The 16805-nt window shown below is 38.9% G+C and overlaps 1 protein-coding gene across 3 annotated transcripts in view; it reads left to right on the top strand.

Moving 5' to 3' along the window:
* Positions 1 to 16805, top strand: part of N4BP1 (NEDD4 binding protein 1) — a 48054-nt gene that overhangs the window by 17952 nt on the left and 13297 nt on the right. For all 3 annotated transcript variants that reach the window (XR_009537312.1, XM_060132563.1, XM_060132562.1), the window contains exon 2: positions 8705 to 10398. Coding sequence is in view for 2 of the 3 variants with exons in the window: in XM_060132563.1 (XP_059988546.1) it covers positions 8705 to 10398 (1694 nt within the window). In the remaining variant the exon portion in view is untranslated. The remainder of the gene's footprint in view (positions 1 to 8704; positions 10399 to 16805) is intronic.

Here is a 16805-nt window from a genome sequence, read left to right as displayed (position 1 = left end):
GTGGGGTTGTGGTTCCAGGAGGATGGGGCCAGTCTCATTGCTTTCTCTCCCTCTCTGTCCTTTGGATGGACCAGGCACAGTTGCAGAAATGTAAGGCAAAGTGGGGTAACCAAAGCCCCATCTTTCTGACTGGAGGACTGAAAAGAAGAGCGCAGGGAATCAGAAAACACTAGAAAGATGGCAGAGAGGGAGGAGCTCAGGAAAATGACTCCATAAAAGTTGTGTGTGATCTCCTAGGTTCATCCCCAAGCTACACACATGCATGGATCTACTCCTTATCAGCAAAACAAAGACTTTTGAGAACAATAGAAAAACCACCATCCAGGTCCCAGATTGGCCACTGGGTATCGCACATGTGGGACAGATACAAATAGCACTGCAGAGGCTTTAAAAACTGAACTGATATTGGAACCACAGCTCACAGAAGACTGGGTACAGCTTGCAACCTGAATCTAACTAGGTCAGTTACCTGCTAGAACAGAAATGTTGACATTCATCATGGGTTTAAACAAGACACAGAACTCATAATATTCAAAATGGATACAATACAAAATTACTTGGCATATGAAGAACGAGGAAAATACCAAATCTCATGAGAAAAAACAGTGGATACCAGCCAGGATGACACAGGTGTTGGAATTATTTAACAAAGAATTTAAGACATGTATTATAAAAATGCTCCAACAAGCAATCACAAGTACTCTTAAAGCTAATAGTAAAAGAGAAAGTTTCAGCAAAGAAATAGAAGACATAAAGAAGAACCAAATGGAAAGGTTAGAACTGAAAACTACAGTAACCTAAATAACACCTCTCTGGATGAACTCAGTTTTTATTTTTTTAAAGATTAATTAATTAATTTTTGGCTGCGTGAGGTCTTAGTTGCAGCACACAGGATCTTTCATTGCAGCGTGAGGGCTCTTCCTTGTGGCACACGGGCTTCTCTCTAGTTGTGGAGTGCAGGTTTTCTCTTCTCTAGTTGTGGCGTGCAGGCTCTAGAGTGTGTGGGCTCTGTATTTGTGGTGCGTGGGCTCTGTAGTTTGCAACATGCAGGCTCTCTAGTTAAGGCGTGCGAGCTTAGTAGTTGTGGCGCAAGGGCTTAGTTGCCCTGTGGCACGTGGGATCTTAGTTCCCTGATGAGGGCTTGAACCCGAATCCGCTGCACTGGAAGGCAGATTGTTTACCACTGGACCACCAGGGAAGTCCCTGAACTCAGTTTTTAAATGGAGATGACGGAGTAGTCAGTAAACTTGAAGATAGAACAATGGAAGTTATCTAATCTGAACAAGGTGAGTAGAGGAGAAAGTGTGGTGCTAAACAAAATATTTGGAGAAATAATAGCTGAAGACTTCCCAAGTTTGGCAGAAGATGTAAACATAATGATTCAAGAAACTGTGAACTCAAGCATAATAAACTCAAAGAATTCCACACCAAGCATGTCATAACCACACTGCTGAAAACTGAAGACACATTAAAAATCATGAAAGTATCAAGACAAAAACACAGTTCAGGGAACAGCAACTACAGTGAGTACAGATTTCTCATCAGAAACCATGGAGACCAGAGAAGTGACACAATATTATTTAAGTGGTGAAAGAAAAGGACTTTTAACCAAGAATTTTCTGTCAAGTGAAATGAAAGTGAAATAAAGCATGATAAAGCATTCTCAGTTGAAGAAAACACTAAAATCATTGCCAGTAGCCTGCTGGAAAAGAATTGCTGAAGGAAGTTCTTCAGACAGAAATGATATACTATATCTGGGTAAATACAATAGATTACTTTCTCCTGTTGAGTTCTTTAAAGTGAGTTAATGGTTGAAAGTAAAATTTATGACATCATCTGATAGGATTTCAAATGTATGTACATGGAATTGATGAGATAGCTGTAACATACAAGAGAGAGCAGGGAGGGTAGAGACTGAGGGTAAAGGAACCCATATGATGGTGGTGTTCTAAAATTTATACCCACAGGAGTTTAAATTATGGAGGTGACTGAGTGATTGCACGGAGAAGTCAATGCCATTGAAAGAAGAGTTTGATTACTTAACATTTCCCAAGACAAGAGGGCATGCCTCACCTTGCAGGGCCATCAGGTTTTTGGCAGGAGGCAGAAGCAGGAGTAAGGGGAAAGGCATAGCAGGGTAAACAGTTTAGGATTGGCTAGTTTGGATAATCCCTGTCTGCTTTGGGGCATAGGGGATGCCCTTAGTTGTTTGGTACCTGGTCCTGGCTTGATACAGGACTTGATTTGTGAATTAGATAAGGAGAAGGGGTGGGGGCACAGCACTGTACTCGAAAGGCATGCTGTAAGCAGGCTGGCCACAACTCCTAGGAATTAGCTAGCTGGGCGGGTGAGTCTCTCCCCAGGTCTGAAAGGCCTCCCAAGATGTCAAAGCATCATAAGATATAGAAAATAAAAAACACGAATAGTATGGGTGGTAAGGTTTATACATTCCTATTGAAGTGATAGACTACTGATTTTAAGTGGACTGTGAAAATTAAATATGTAATTGATCGCATGACTACTTTAAAAACTACATAAAGAGATACAGTAAAAAATGCAATAAATTACATTGTAATACTAAAAAATGTTTGCATAATGCACAAGAAGGCCAGATAGGGAAAAAAGGAATTAAAAATAGGGAACAGGCAGAAAACAAACAAATGGTAGACTTAAATCCAAACTTACTGATACTTTCATTGAAATTAAACAGTCTAAACACACCAATTTAAAACAGATTATCAGAATGGATTTAAAAAACAACCAAACTGTGTGTTGTCTTCAAGAGACTTATTTCAAATATAATGATACAGGTAAGTTAAAATTAAAAGGAGGGGAAAATATACTGTGTAAACATTAACCAAAACGAAGCTTGGAGTGGCAATATTACTGTCAGACAAAATAGCCTTCAGAGCAAAGAGAGGGTCAATTTACTGAAAAGACATAACATTGCTAAATGTGTATATTCCTAATAATAGAGCTACAAAATAGTTAAAACAAAAACTGGTAGAACTGAAAGGAGAAATTGACATACCTACAGTAATAGTTGGAGGCTTCAACATGTTTCTCTCAACAGTTGATAGAACCATGAGACAGAAAATCCGCAAGGATATAAGAGAACTCAACACCGCCAACCAACCAGGTTCTAATTGATGTTTATAGAACACTCTGCCCAGCAACAGCAGAATACACATTCTTTTCAATGCCCATGGAATGTATATCATGATAGATTATAACCTGGGCATAAAACGAATCTCAACAAATTCAAAAGAACTGAAATCATATAGAGTATGTTGTCTGACCACAAAGGAATCAAACTAGAAATCAGTAACAGAAAGATAACAAGAAAATATCCAAATACTTGGAAACTCAACAACAGACCTCTGAATATTAGATAATTTGAAGAGAAATTTTAAAATACATTGAGCTGAAGGAAAATGAAAATAATATATATTAAAATTTGTGAGATGTAGCTAAAGCAGTGATGAAAGAGAAATATTTTTAAATTTAAAAAATATATTATTTATTTTTGGCTGCACTGGGTCTTCGTTGCTGCGCATGGGCTTTTCTCTAGTTGCAGTGAGCAGGGGCTACTTTTCGTTTTGGTGTGTGGGCTTCTTATTGCGGTGGCTTCTCTTTGTTGCGGAGCACGGGCTCTAGGCACATGGGCTTCAGTAGTTGTGGCACACGGGCTCAGTGGTTGTGGCTTGCGGGCTCTAAAGCGCAGGCTCAGTAGTTGTGGCGAACGGGCTAAGTTGCTCCGTGGCATGTGGGATCTTTCCGGACCAGGGATTGAACCCCTGTCCTCTGCATTGGCAGGTGGATTCCTAACCACTGCACCACCAGGGAAGTCCCCTGAAAGAGAAATTTATAACACATATTACATTAAAAAAGAAGAAAAGTCTCAAATCAATAATCTAAGCTTTCACCTCTAGGAACTAGAAAAAGATGAGTAAAATAAACTCAAAGTAAGCAAGGGGAAGGAAATAAAGAGCAGAGGTCAGTGAAGTTGAAAATACAGAAATAATAAACTCGATGAAACAACAAGCTTGTTCTTTAGGGAAAAAAGTCAGTGAAATTGACAAACTTCAGCAACACTGAAGAAGACATAAATTACTAATAATCAGGATATCAGCTACAGACCCTGCAGACATCAAAAAGATAAGGAAATCCTACAACTTTACACACGTAAATTTGACAACTTAGATGAAATTAGCCAATTCCTTAAAAAGTGGAGACTACCATAACTTACCCAATATGAAATAGATAATTTGAATAAGACCTACAGCTGTTAGGGAAATTGAATTAGTAATTTTAAAATTCTCAAATCACAGCAAGATCCTTTTTGACTCACCTCCTAGAGAAATTGAAATAAAAACAAAAATAAACAAATGGGACCTAACGAAACTTAAAAGCTTTTGCACAGCAAAGGAAACCATAAACAAGACAAAAAGGCAACCCTCAGAGTGGGAGAAAATGTTTGCAAAGGAAGCAACTGACAAAGGATTAATCTCCAAAATATACAAGCAGCTCATGCACCTCAATATCAAAAAAACAAACAACTCAATCCAAAAATGGGCGGAAGACCTAAATAGACATTTCTTCAAAGAAGACATACAGACTGCCAACAAACACATGAAAGGATGCTCAGCATCACTAATCAGTAGAGAAAGGCAAATCAAAACTACAATGAGGTATCATCTCACACCGGTCAGAATGGCCATCATCAAAAAATCTACAAACAATAAATGCTGGAGAGGGTAATGTAGACTGATACAGCCACTTTGGAGAACAGTATGGAGGTTCCTTAAAAAAGTAAAAATAGAACTACCATATGACCCAGCAGTGCCACTACTGGGCATATACCCTAAGAAAACCATAATTCAAAAAGAGTCGTGTACCACAATGATCATTGCAGCACTATTTAGAATAGCCAGGACATGGAAGCAACCTAAGTGTCCATTGACAGATGAATAGATAAAGAAGATGTGGCACATATATACAATGGAATATTACTCAGCCATAAAAAAGAAATGAAATTGAGTTATTTGTAGTGAGGTGGATGGACCGAGCGACTGTCATACAGAGTGAAGTAAGTCAGAAAGAGAACAACAAATACTGTATGCTAACACATATATATGGAATCTTTTTTAAAAAATGGTTCTGAAGAACCTAGGGGCAGGACAGGAATAAAGACGCAGATGCAGGGAATGGACTTGAGGACACGGGGAGGGGAAAGGGTAAGCTGGGACAAAGTGAGAGAGTAGCTTTGAGATATATACACTACCAAATGTAAAATAGATGGCTAGTGGGAAGCAGCCTCATAGCACAGGGAGATCAGCTCAATGTTTTGTGACCACCTAGATGGCGGTGGGGGATAGGGAGGGTGGGAGGGAGACGCAAGAGGGGAGGGATATGGGGATATATGTATACATATAGCTGGTTCACTTTGTTATACAGCAGAAACTAACACAACATTGTAAAGCAGTTATACTCCAATAAAGATGTTAAAAAAAAATAAAATAAAATTCTCATAAAAGGGACTTCCCTGGTCATCCAGTGGTTAAGACTTTGCGCTCCCAATGCAGGGGGCCCGGGTTCGATCCCTGGTCGGGGAAACTAGATTCCGCATGCTGCAATGAAGCTCCTGCGTGTGACAATAAAGACCCTATGTGCTGCAACTGAGACTCGGCACAGCCAAATAAATAAATACTAAAAAAAAAATTCTCATGAAAGAAATTGCTGAGCCAAGCTGTTTCACTGGAGAAGTCTACAAAGTGTTTAAAAGAGTTAACACCAATTCTGCACAATCTCTTCTAGAAAATACAAGGGCAGAGAACACTCCTATATTCATTCGTAATCAGTATTTTCCCGATGCTAAAACCAGACAAGGCAGTACAAAATATAGCAAATAGAATCCATCAATGTAGTAAAAAATTATACATCATGACCAAGCGGTGATTATTCCAGGGATAGAAGGCTGGTTAAATATTGAAAAATCAGTTAATGTAATCTATCATACGAACAGGCTGAAGAAGTGAAATCATAACATGATTACATCAGTTGATTTAGTAAGGCATTTAACAAGTTTCAACACTCATGTTTCATGTTCATGCTCCTAGAAAAGTAGGAATATAGGGTAACTTCCTTAATTTGATGAAGAATATCTACAAAAAGTTTAACTTAATGGTGAAAGATTGAATGTTTTCTCCAGAGACTGAACGAAAGCAAGCATGTCAGCTCTCACCACTGCTTTTCAGCACAGTGCTGGAAGTTCTACCAGTACAATAAGGCAAGAAAGTAAAAGGCATATAGATCAGAAAAAAAAAAAAACAAAAGGAAATGACATAATTGTCTGCATAAAAAATCCCAGGGTATCTAGAAGAAAAAAATCCTAGAATTAGAAATATGATCAGCAGGGTCACAGGATATATGACCAATATACAAAAATCAATTGTATTTCTATTTATTAGCAATGAACACATAGGAACCAAAATTAAAATGCAGTGCCATGTTCAGTTGCTCAAAAAAATGAAATACTTGGGCGTAAACCTCATAAAACGTGTATAGGACTCAAAACTATAAAACAGTGATGAAAGAAAGCAAAGATCTGGAGAACTGGAGAGACATACCATGTTCATGCATCAGAAGAGTCAGCAGATGTCACTTGTCCTCAAATCAATATGCAAGTTTAACATAATTGCTAAATAAGATTATGCTAAAACTTGATTTGGAAAGGCAAAGAAACTAGAATAGCTAAAAATAATTTTTAAAAGAAGAATAAAGTGGGAGCAGTCATTGTCCAATTTTAAGACATTAGATAATTATAATAGTCAAGACTGGTATTGGTGAAGGGATAAATTCATAAGTTGATGGGACAGAATAGGAAACCCAGATATAGACCCACACAAGTTTGGCCAACTGATTTTTGACAAACAGGCAAAAGCAATTCAATAGAGAAAAGATAGTCTTTTCAGGAAATGATGCTAGAGCAACTAGATATCCATAAGCAAAAAATGAACCTCGAACAAAGCCTCACATTTGATAACAAAAATGAACTCAAAATGGATTATAGATTTAAATGTAAAACTTTTAGATGCTAACACACGAGAAATCTTTGGGACCTAAGTCTTGATGAAGAAAAAACCAATAAATGGGCTTCCTTAAAATCAAAAACTTTTTCTGTCACAAAAGAGGATGAAAAGACAAACTATAGATAAGGGGAAAATATTTGCAAGCCACTTACTTGACAAAGGATTCATTCATACCACCAAGCCCATAGATATTCCACGTTTATCCAAAAGAACATAAGAGAGTAAAGAATTCATGACTGAACATTATTATAGTGCGTGGGTTGAGCTTTTCCCCTTGATGTTTTCCTTGTATTTCTGGTGTTCCATCTCCTTGTAGGAATCTTGTAGTTCGTGTGTAAACAAGGAATATGTACACATTTGTATATAAATTCTAGTGGAGGACATGTGGCCATTATAAGAGCAAGTGTACATAGTACGTGCAAGTTTGTAAAGCCTCATTGTAACCGGTTGCACAGGTTGAACTTTTTAAAATAGCACCATTTTGGATAACGCCATTCTGATTTTAGTGTAAAGTATAGATCAGATATCGCCAGGCTCATTTCTTACAGATGTCTGTCCAGAAAGCTCTCACTGATAATTTGAAGTAACAGTGTTTATTATTTAGTAAGCACGTGTGAGACACTATTGTCAGAACTTTACATTTATTATTTCTTTGAATTTCCTCAAAACACCTGAGATTGCACTAGCCTCTCTCTCTTTCACTGTTGCAGAAACTGGGCTCAGAAGGGTTAGGTAACTTGAGCAAGGTCACCAGTTGCATGGCTGGAATTTGAGCCTAGGAACTGGCTCCAGTGCCCAGGTTATTAACAAGTATGCTCCATTGTTTGTGTGACTGCTTTTTGCACGTTTACTTGATTCACACTTCAGCCTCCAGTGGCAACCTAATTGCTTAAGAACCCAGTTCCCTTTTTTACCTCGTTCAGGCCTCTTTCAATATCAAATTTCACTGGAAACCGTAGCTTTATATCTGAGAAAGGCAGTACTATTCAGCATTCTGTGGTTCTTTATATTTAGATCTACATTTAAATAGTCTGGTCTTTCTTGGAAAACGGATGTAAAAGTATATAGGGTATATACATTGTTCCAGTCAGCTAGAAGAATTTTTTTGTTAAACTGATCTTGTTATTAAATGCCTTCAAAAAAATCAGTCTGTTTCATCTGGAAACAATAGTAGCAAAACAAAAGTCAAGGTTTGTTCTGGAGTAAATCATTTGATTTGATTATCTTCTCTCTTAATTATGTCATAGTAGTAATAAATGACTAGTAACAAGCAAAGATGTTTATTCTTTATAGACATAAATAAATCCAGTCTTGTCATTGTCCACTGTGCAGCTGGGCAAACTCCTAAGATCACATTGCAAGATACACTATTGAAAATGTTATACATACCTACCTTTTAGACTTAGATGCAAAGTTTTCAGTTCGCTGAAAACAATTAAGTGACTTATATCTGTTATTTTAAATATTTCAGTTAAAACGTGGTATTTTTTCCAAGGATGTTAGCATGCTTTTGACTTTTGTGCAGCTTGATATTGGTAATTTCATGTGTAACATAGTAATGTGCTGTAAGGAGCTTTTGTAAATTGATCTAATTTCTTATTTTCTCTTTACAGGAATATATTAAAGGAATCTGTGAACCCGAACTAGAAGAGAGAGAATGTTACCCCAAGGCCATGCACTGCATTTTTGTTGGGGCACAGAGCCTGTTTCTGAAGAGCTTGATTCAGGACACCTGTGCCGATCTCTGCATTCTCGACATCGGTCTTCTTGGCATCAGAGGAAGTGCCGAAGCTGTGGTCATGGCTAGGAGTCACATTCAGCAGTTTGTAAAGCTCTTCGAGAATAATGAGAACCTACCCAACAGCCAAAAAGAATCAGAGGTAAAAAGGGAATTTAAACAATTTGTTGAAGCTCGTGCAGACAGTTACACAATGGACTTGTTGATTTTACCCACTTCCTTGAAAAAAGAACTTTTGGCACTCACCCAAGGTGAGGAGAATCTATTTGAAACAGGAGATGATGATGTAATTGAAATTAGAGATTCTAAACAAACAGAGTTTACACAGAATGCTGCCACAGGGCTGAATATTTCCAGAGATGAAATTGTTTTGCAGGAAGAGGCAAGAAATAAAGCTGGGACTCCTGTTTCTGAGCTTACAAAACAAATGGACACAGTCTTTTCTAGTTCACAGGATGTACTTTTTGTTCCAATAAATGGTGTAACGCCAGATGAAGAGGCGCTTTCCAAAGACAGAGTGTGTCACAAAAGGAGGTTTTCTGATTCTGAAGAAAGGCATACCAAGAAACAGTTTTCTTTGGAAAATGTTCAAGAGGGAGAGCTTTTACATGATGGTAAGACATTAGCTGGAAGTGTAATCATTGACCTATCTGATTCTTCTACTGATGCCGAAAATTTAAGTCCAGATGTAAAAGACACTACTGAGGAAATGGAATACAACATCCTTGTAAACTTTTTTAAAACCATGGGCTATTCCCAAGAAATTGTAGAAAAGGTCATTAGGGAGTATGGGCCATCTACTGAACCATTATTACTCTTGGAGGAAATTGAAAAGGAAAATAAAAGATTCCAAGAAGACAGAGAATTTCCACCTGGTACTGTGTATCCAGAGACCAAGAGAACCAAAAATAAAGGTGTTTGTAGCAGCATAAATGAGCTTACAGCAGATTCCACTCCAAAGAAAACACAGACTCACACACAGCAAAATATGGTAGAAAATTTTTCTCAGTTACCATTCAAAGTAGAATCGAAACCATGTACCTCAAATTGCAAAATTAATACTTTCAGAACAGTGCCAATAGAACAGAAACAAGAAATCTGGAGTTCAAATCAGAGCTACCTTTGTAATACGGACCTTGAAACTGATGGCCTTTTACCCTCTCTAGCCCCTTCAAGTCCCAAAGAAATTGTCAATTTTGTTTCAAGAGGAGCTTCAAGTCACCAGCCCAGAATTCCAGTTTTTCCTGAAAATGGTGTGCAGCAGCAAGCAGAACCCTTGCTTCCAAATAATATGAAGTCTGCCTGTGAAAACCGCTCGAGGTGTTGTGCCTCTCCTCAGTCTAAGCCAAATTGTCCACCCCTTTCTCCACCAATGCCGCTGCCCCAACTGTTGCCTTCAGTTACTGATGCAAGGTTGGCAGGACCTTCTGAGCACATCGATTCCTCAGTTACTGGGGTTCAAAGATTTCGAGATACTCTGAAAGTGCCCTACAAGCTGGAATTAAAAAATGAACCAGGGAGGACGGATTTGAAGCACATTGTTATAGATGGGAGCAATGTTGCAATTACGTAAGTCCACTCTCTTCAAATTATCGTTTTCAGTAGGCCTCTTAGCCATGTCTCAGAATTGCATGTGTTTGTAGGAACTATCCTGTGTGTCTGTGTAGTTGACCTATAGCCTTACCTGACAGAAAGAAGAAAACAGCTGATTGGGAAAGTTTTGTTATTCCACCCTCTGGCATCGTATAAACTCTTTCTTCACTCTGCTGAACCTGTATTTCTGAGAGCAAGGAATGATAGAAAACTTGCCTTTTCACATTGCGTTTCCCAGTGATAAGCAGTAAAGAGACTTTTAAATCCTTAGGTTCTTAATGCCATGAACACCATTAGGTTTTGAATACGAGGATGAAGCTTAAGACAAAAAAGAGATTTTTTCTTTTTATGTACAGCATGCCAGGTCTTTAGCCATGTATGTGCAGGGATAATAGGTGTGATGTACTTCTGTTATACTTTTGTTGATAGAGTGATAGCAATTTCCTTTCTAAGGAAATTCTTCAGTTTGGGCTGCTTTATGGGCCTCTGCTCCTACTAAAAGTTTGTATATTTGTTTTTAGTAAAAGGAGTTAAATGATCATTTCCATTTAGCCTGTCTTGGAACCCTCTTAGGATTCTGATTTTATACTTCCAGTGTGGGATTGGATTTGTTCTCTAAGGGGCGGTTTGATATAGTGACTAAGGAGAGTTTGGGGGTCAGAGAGTCTCCACCTCACTGTGGACCAGCTGTTTGAAATCAGGCAGGTTTCGGCCTCCTGAGTTTCACTTGCTACAGCCTTTTGCCCCGTCCTAAAGGACATCTTTATCACGCCATTTCAACAACTGCTAGGTAGTCTCCCTCCAGTTTTCAAAACCAGTTACTCCACTGATTTTGAAGAAGTCTTCAAGGTGTAGCATTTAAGTAGCTGCAGTTTAAGAAATGGGGCATGGAAGGTTGGCAGGAACTTCTGACATGGAATGAAGTCGTTGAAATACAATTGGCCCTTTAACGATGGACATTGGACATGGAATGAAGTCGTTGAAATACAACTGGCCCTTTAACGATGTGAGGTTAGGGGGCACCGACCCTCTGCCCAGGCAAAATAACTTTACCATTCGGCCCTCCATAAAGCTGTTCTGAGTCCTCGGATCATACAGTACTGTAGTATTTACTACTGGAAAAAATAATCCACGTTTAAGTGGACCTTGAAGTTCAGACCTTGTATTGTTCAAGGGTCAGCTGTACTTTTCTGAATTGCTGAATGTTTATGTGACCTCTTTCCTAGGAGTTCTAAAAGATCAGTTAATCTCCTGATTTTTCAAGAATACTTGATAAAATTGAAAAATAAAGTGAATTTTATTATTAAAATACACATTTATTATGTATTCGTTATTTTTTGTTTTGTTGATTTTTTTTTGTTGTTAGAATTTTCAAAGAAATTCACAAGAAGATAATAGGATGAATTCCATGTTGGTTTCATTTGGGATTCGCATGTGCCCATCACATACATGGCCCATCTTGTTTCATCATTTCAAACATTGTTTCACCTATACCCCCACCTGCTGCCTTTCACCCATTTTGAAGGAATTCTCAGATATTTCATTTCCATCTATAAATATTTTAGTATCTATTTTTTAAAATGCAGGGATTCTTTTGATTTTTATTTTTTTGAATGGTGCTGTACTTTGCTGTCAAAAAAAGAAGAAAATGCCAACATTTCATAGGTTAAAGTTTGAATATAGAAGGTAAAAATGTGTAATATACTTGTCTTCATTTCCAAATAATACTGTTTATTGTCATTTCACTTTGTTTTTTGGCAGTTCTTTTGGGGGAAACCCAGCAAATGACCCACAGCTGCATAGCATTATCTAAGTAAAAATGTAAAGTGCAATTTCAATCACTCACAGTCCAAGCCCCACAGTAGTTCCTCCTTGTTACAATTTCTTGAGCCAAATGATGATATAAAATTTAGGTCACGATTATGAGTAATATTAATCCTTTCTCATTTTTCTGTGTATGGAGAGATTTCCCAAATTGGTGTTCAAAGACTAAGAAATGCAAATTAAGGTAGAATGAGCAGTGATAATGACACTTTTAAAAAACCTTTTTGTGGTAACTAGTATATTTCTCAAAGGGGTCACTATTGGAATTTAGAGTGGCACTGGCTATCCAGGACAGGGTGTTTTGCATATCTAGTCCCTCCTACTTTGCCCATACTGCCCTCCGGCCATTGTGACACCCCAAAACAGTGTCACATATTTCCTAACACCCTTCAGTACAGTACCATTTCTTTTGAAAACCGCTGAATTAGTGCACTAAGGGAAACCATAAGCTGATTATTTGAGAGAGGATTTCGATTTTCTTTGAATTCACAGGTGTCTCAAAAGCAACTCTTTTACAAAGGATGTATTATCCTAAGAAGACAGACTTATACTTAATTTGATGTAGATTGATCTGAAAACATCAGTAATTAAAATTAACTCTTATTCTGAGAAGAAACTCTTTAATGGGTACAGGGTTTTATTTTGGAGTGATGGAAATGTTTTGGAATAAGATATAAATGGTGGTTGCACAACATTGTGAATGTACTAAATGCCACTGAATTGTTCACTTTAAAATGATTATTTTATGTTATGTGAATTTCACCTTAATTTTTTTAAGTCAGAAGAAATTATTATTCTAAATCAACTGCTTCAATATTATATGTGAATTATAGACTATAACTTCCATAAAAGAAGCGATGCATGTCTGTTCTGTTCCCTGAACTACCCCCAAGGTCCATGGTGCCTGGCACATAGTAGCCAATTGGTGACGATGGCTTGAATGAATCAATGAATTAAAGACTAAGAAAGATTAGGATTGTTTAAATGATTTTTCACCACCCATTTATATTGCTATTCCAACTGCTATTCTGCTAATCAATTTGGATTACATTTGAACAAATACTTGGAGTCTGTTTTTTTAAATAAATTTATTTATTTTATTTTTATTTATTTTTGGCTGCATTGGGTCTTTGTTGCTGCGCTCAGGCTTTCTCTAGTTGCGGCGAGCCGGGGCTACTCTTAGTTGCATTGCGCTGGCTTCTCATCACGGTGGCTTCTCTTCTTACGGAGCATGGGTTCCAGGCACACGGGCTTCAGTAGTTGCAGCATGCAGGCTCAGTAGTTGTGGCTTGCGGGCTCTAGAGTGCAGGCTCAGTAGTTGTGGCGCATGGGCTTAGTTGCTCCGCGGCATGTGGGATCTTCCTGAATCAGGGCTCGAACCCGTGTCCCCTGCATTGGCAGGCGGATTCTTATCCACTGCGCCACCAGGGAAGCCCCCAAATATTTGGAATCTTAAAACAAACACTTGTTATGTGTCAGGTGCTCAACTTTATCTTTTAAAATATCATCTTCACACCAGTTTTGTGAAGTAAAAATTCATCTGTAATGTATATAATATGATATGGCCTAAAAATCTTGTCCAAGATTATGCAGATATGAGATTTGGGCCCATGATATTACTCTCCAGAGCCATCACACACCCTGCCTCTTCCCACAGAAGCTGAGGTTGAACTTTTAGGCCTTGGCAACATTGGATACCTAAGTCTTGAGTTGCTCAGGCACTGCTGAGTAAACCTCGCTAATTTGACCCAGCTAGTTGAGGAAGTAGTTAAAAAGGAAATTTGAGTTCTTAAGCAATAGGTTTGAACCCCACCTTAGAGCCATTCAGGCCCACCCATCCCTGGGTTTCTGCAAAGCCTTGTTTATTTGTCTGTCCAGTGTGGTGTCTGCAGTTTATAACACACCGTGAGAAATTCCAAAATACCCTACTTAATGCTGCTGATTATGCATATCTCTACTTGGTTTTTCCCATTTGTCACCACGAGTGAGTCAAACGATGAGTAAATGGAAATTGTTTGTGTGTGGCTAGGCATCACCATGGAGGCCAGATAACACTCGGCCTCTGTCAGTTTGAAACTTCAGCATAAGAGCACCTGACTTATCTGTGTAGATAATTTTCCATGTAGATGAGGTTTGTCCCTTCACTTGCCTCTACATTTTAACCATTTTTCATGCTAGTCTTTCTGTATCAGGGTTCCATGGCTATTTTTATTAAGTGGAAGCTATAGAAAGGGATTATTCTTTCCTGGGTAACTCAAAAGGTTTCTCACTCTTTTCCCACACTGCCCTGTCTTGGTTCTGTGATGGCCATGAGTGTTTATCAGGTATTTATCACCCACCTCCTCTCTGCTTTGGGCCCTCTTTCTAGTTGACTGTCTGCTACAATATGGAAAGCAACCAGATATTATAAGTTGTTCCCAAGTTTATGGAAACAGGAGTTTAAATCTCCCTTGAGAGCCTGCACATCTGGCTTCTCAGGCTTAATATCTGTTAATTCTATGTTTGGATCTGCGAACCCCAGAGCTTTGGCCTTCACAGACGCAGAGAGGTGTTATTGTATGTATACCCTTTGTCTCTGAGTCCGAAAAGACCACTGGTCTGAGTTTACCTGTCAGCAAGTTGCTCTGGTTTGATTGCAGGGAGGCTAGGAGACAGCACATTTTTTGCCTGGTCAGGGTGTGAGAGTAAAAGTAGGCAAGGTCAAGGACACTTCGTATTATTTTAAGGTCAGTAATTTGGCTCCACTTGATTTTGTTTCTGTTGTTTTATGGATGAGTCCATTTGTTCTCTACCAGAATTTTGAACTGCTATTTATTCCTAAAACAGCGCCTAGAGATTTTTCAGGGTATTAAAAATGATTTGATCTTATCACTGAGGATAACTAACCCTTTGGAAATTTGTTTTAGTGCTAATGATTCTAGAAACTCCACTTTCCCCCTCTAAGCTTGTGAGGGGTCCAGGGCAGCAGAATTTTATCTACTGTCATTTCCCTCCTTTTCCTTAGTGACCCAAGGTAATGGACTGGGGACTTTATTTCCACCCAGTTTCTACTGTTTCCATCAACAGAAGCATTTAAGGAAAGGAGGAGAAAAAGAGTTCATACACATATGTGTCTGATGAATAAACTAAGAAGGCACTTTATAAGCTTTTTTAGTGCATTTATCTCAAGGGTAAGACCCCCTGTACAAAAACTACCCCCCCGCCCCAGTAATAAATGTCATATTGCTACATTCTTGCCATATTTAAATGCTTTTTTATAAATAAACCACTGCTAAGTTATTTCATCAAGAATGGGTTTGTTTACTTGCATACGTTTTCTGGGGTATAGCTGATGCCTGTGCAGTCTCTTATTTATGGTTCACTGAGAAGAGAGTGGGCTTTAGCCTCTAAAAGGAGGCATTTCTGAGCCACTCTTCTGGACTTTAGATGTTTCTTACAGGTCCAGCCCATTCCTGCTCCATGAGAATGTAGATTTAGTTGGGGACAGTACCGCTGTGGGGGTAGTTGAAAGGGCACTGGCCCAGGAGTGAGGAAATGTCAGTCTAATCCCAGCTCATCCACCCTCTGACAGTGCAAGCTGGGCAAGTGGCTCTGTCTCTCGAGAGGTGTTTCATTCTTTTTATCTCTAATGTGACTTTAAATGCATTCCTAAGTTCTGTGGTTCTGGTGCACAGTACAAGATAGCAAGTCAGAGAAAAGAAGAGGGATGGTTGAGGGCCTGTGTCTAGAGACAGCTTCATAGAAGAAGAGTGACTGGCCTTGGGTCCTGAGGACATTCGGGGAGGAGGTTTAAGAGATAAGAAAAAGCTCAGAATCCAGGAAGAGTCAAATGGCAAGACCACCTGGGCCAAAATCCAGAGTGTGATGACGGATGGTCGTGGAAGCAGAAGGTATGCTTTGGCCAGATCCCATCTGACTAGTCAGGTGTGGAGGCGCCCTCGAAGCCAGGCACTGGATTTGTGTAGAAGAATGATGCTGTAGAAGGCCCTGAGCAGAATCAGAGACTGCATGGCTGCATTTCAGGGTCAGTCTGACTGGAGTCAGTGCAGGTGGGTTAGAATTAGCAGAGCCTGGGGGTGACTTGGGATACTTTGTGCCTGAGGAGGCAGAGCTCCAAATGAAGGAAGTACCTGCCAAGTGGTTTGGAGATGTGAGAAGACAGGACTGAAGATGCAGAATTTACTGTCATTGCCTCATAGGCGATCATTGAAGCAGTGAGGACAGATTATGCTAATCTCAACTGTAACATCACAGGGATTTCTCCCTTTTTCTAATACTCATGAGTAGACAAATGGATTACTACCTGCAAAATTTGAAACTTTTAAAAACACTTTTTAAATAAAACCTTTACTTTTACTTAACTGCTGGAGAATAAATTTTAAATATTTTTCTTCTTTTCTTTTGAAATTTGTTACCAGGTTTTGGGGTGGGGAACAGCTTTTAATCCTCTATACCAGGGGTTACAAGTTAGGGGCCAAATCTGGCCACCACCTGTTTTTATAAACATGGAATTTAGCTACACCCCTTTACTTACGGTTGACAGTTCAACTGTGGCGCAG

Source organism: Lagenorhynchus albirostris, chromosome 19, assembly GCF_949774975.1.
Source record: "Lagenorhynchus albirostris chromosome 19, mLagAlb1.1, whole genome shotgun sequence".
Classification (NCBI taxonomy): Eukaryota; Metazoa; Chordata; class Mammalia; order Artiodactyla; family Delphinidae; genus Lagenorhynchus; species Lagenorhynchus albirostris.
This window is presented reverse-complemented; position numbering and strand designations above follow the sequence as displayed.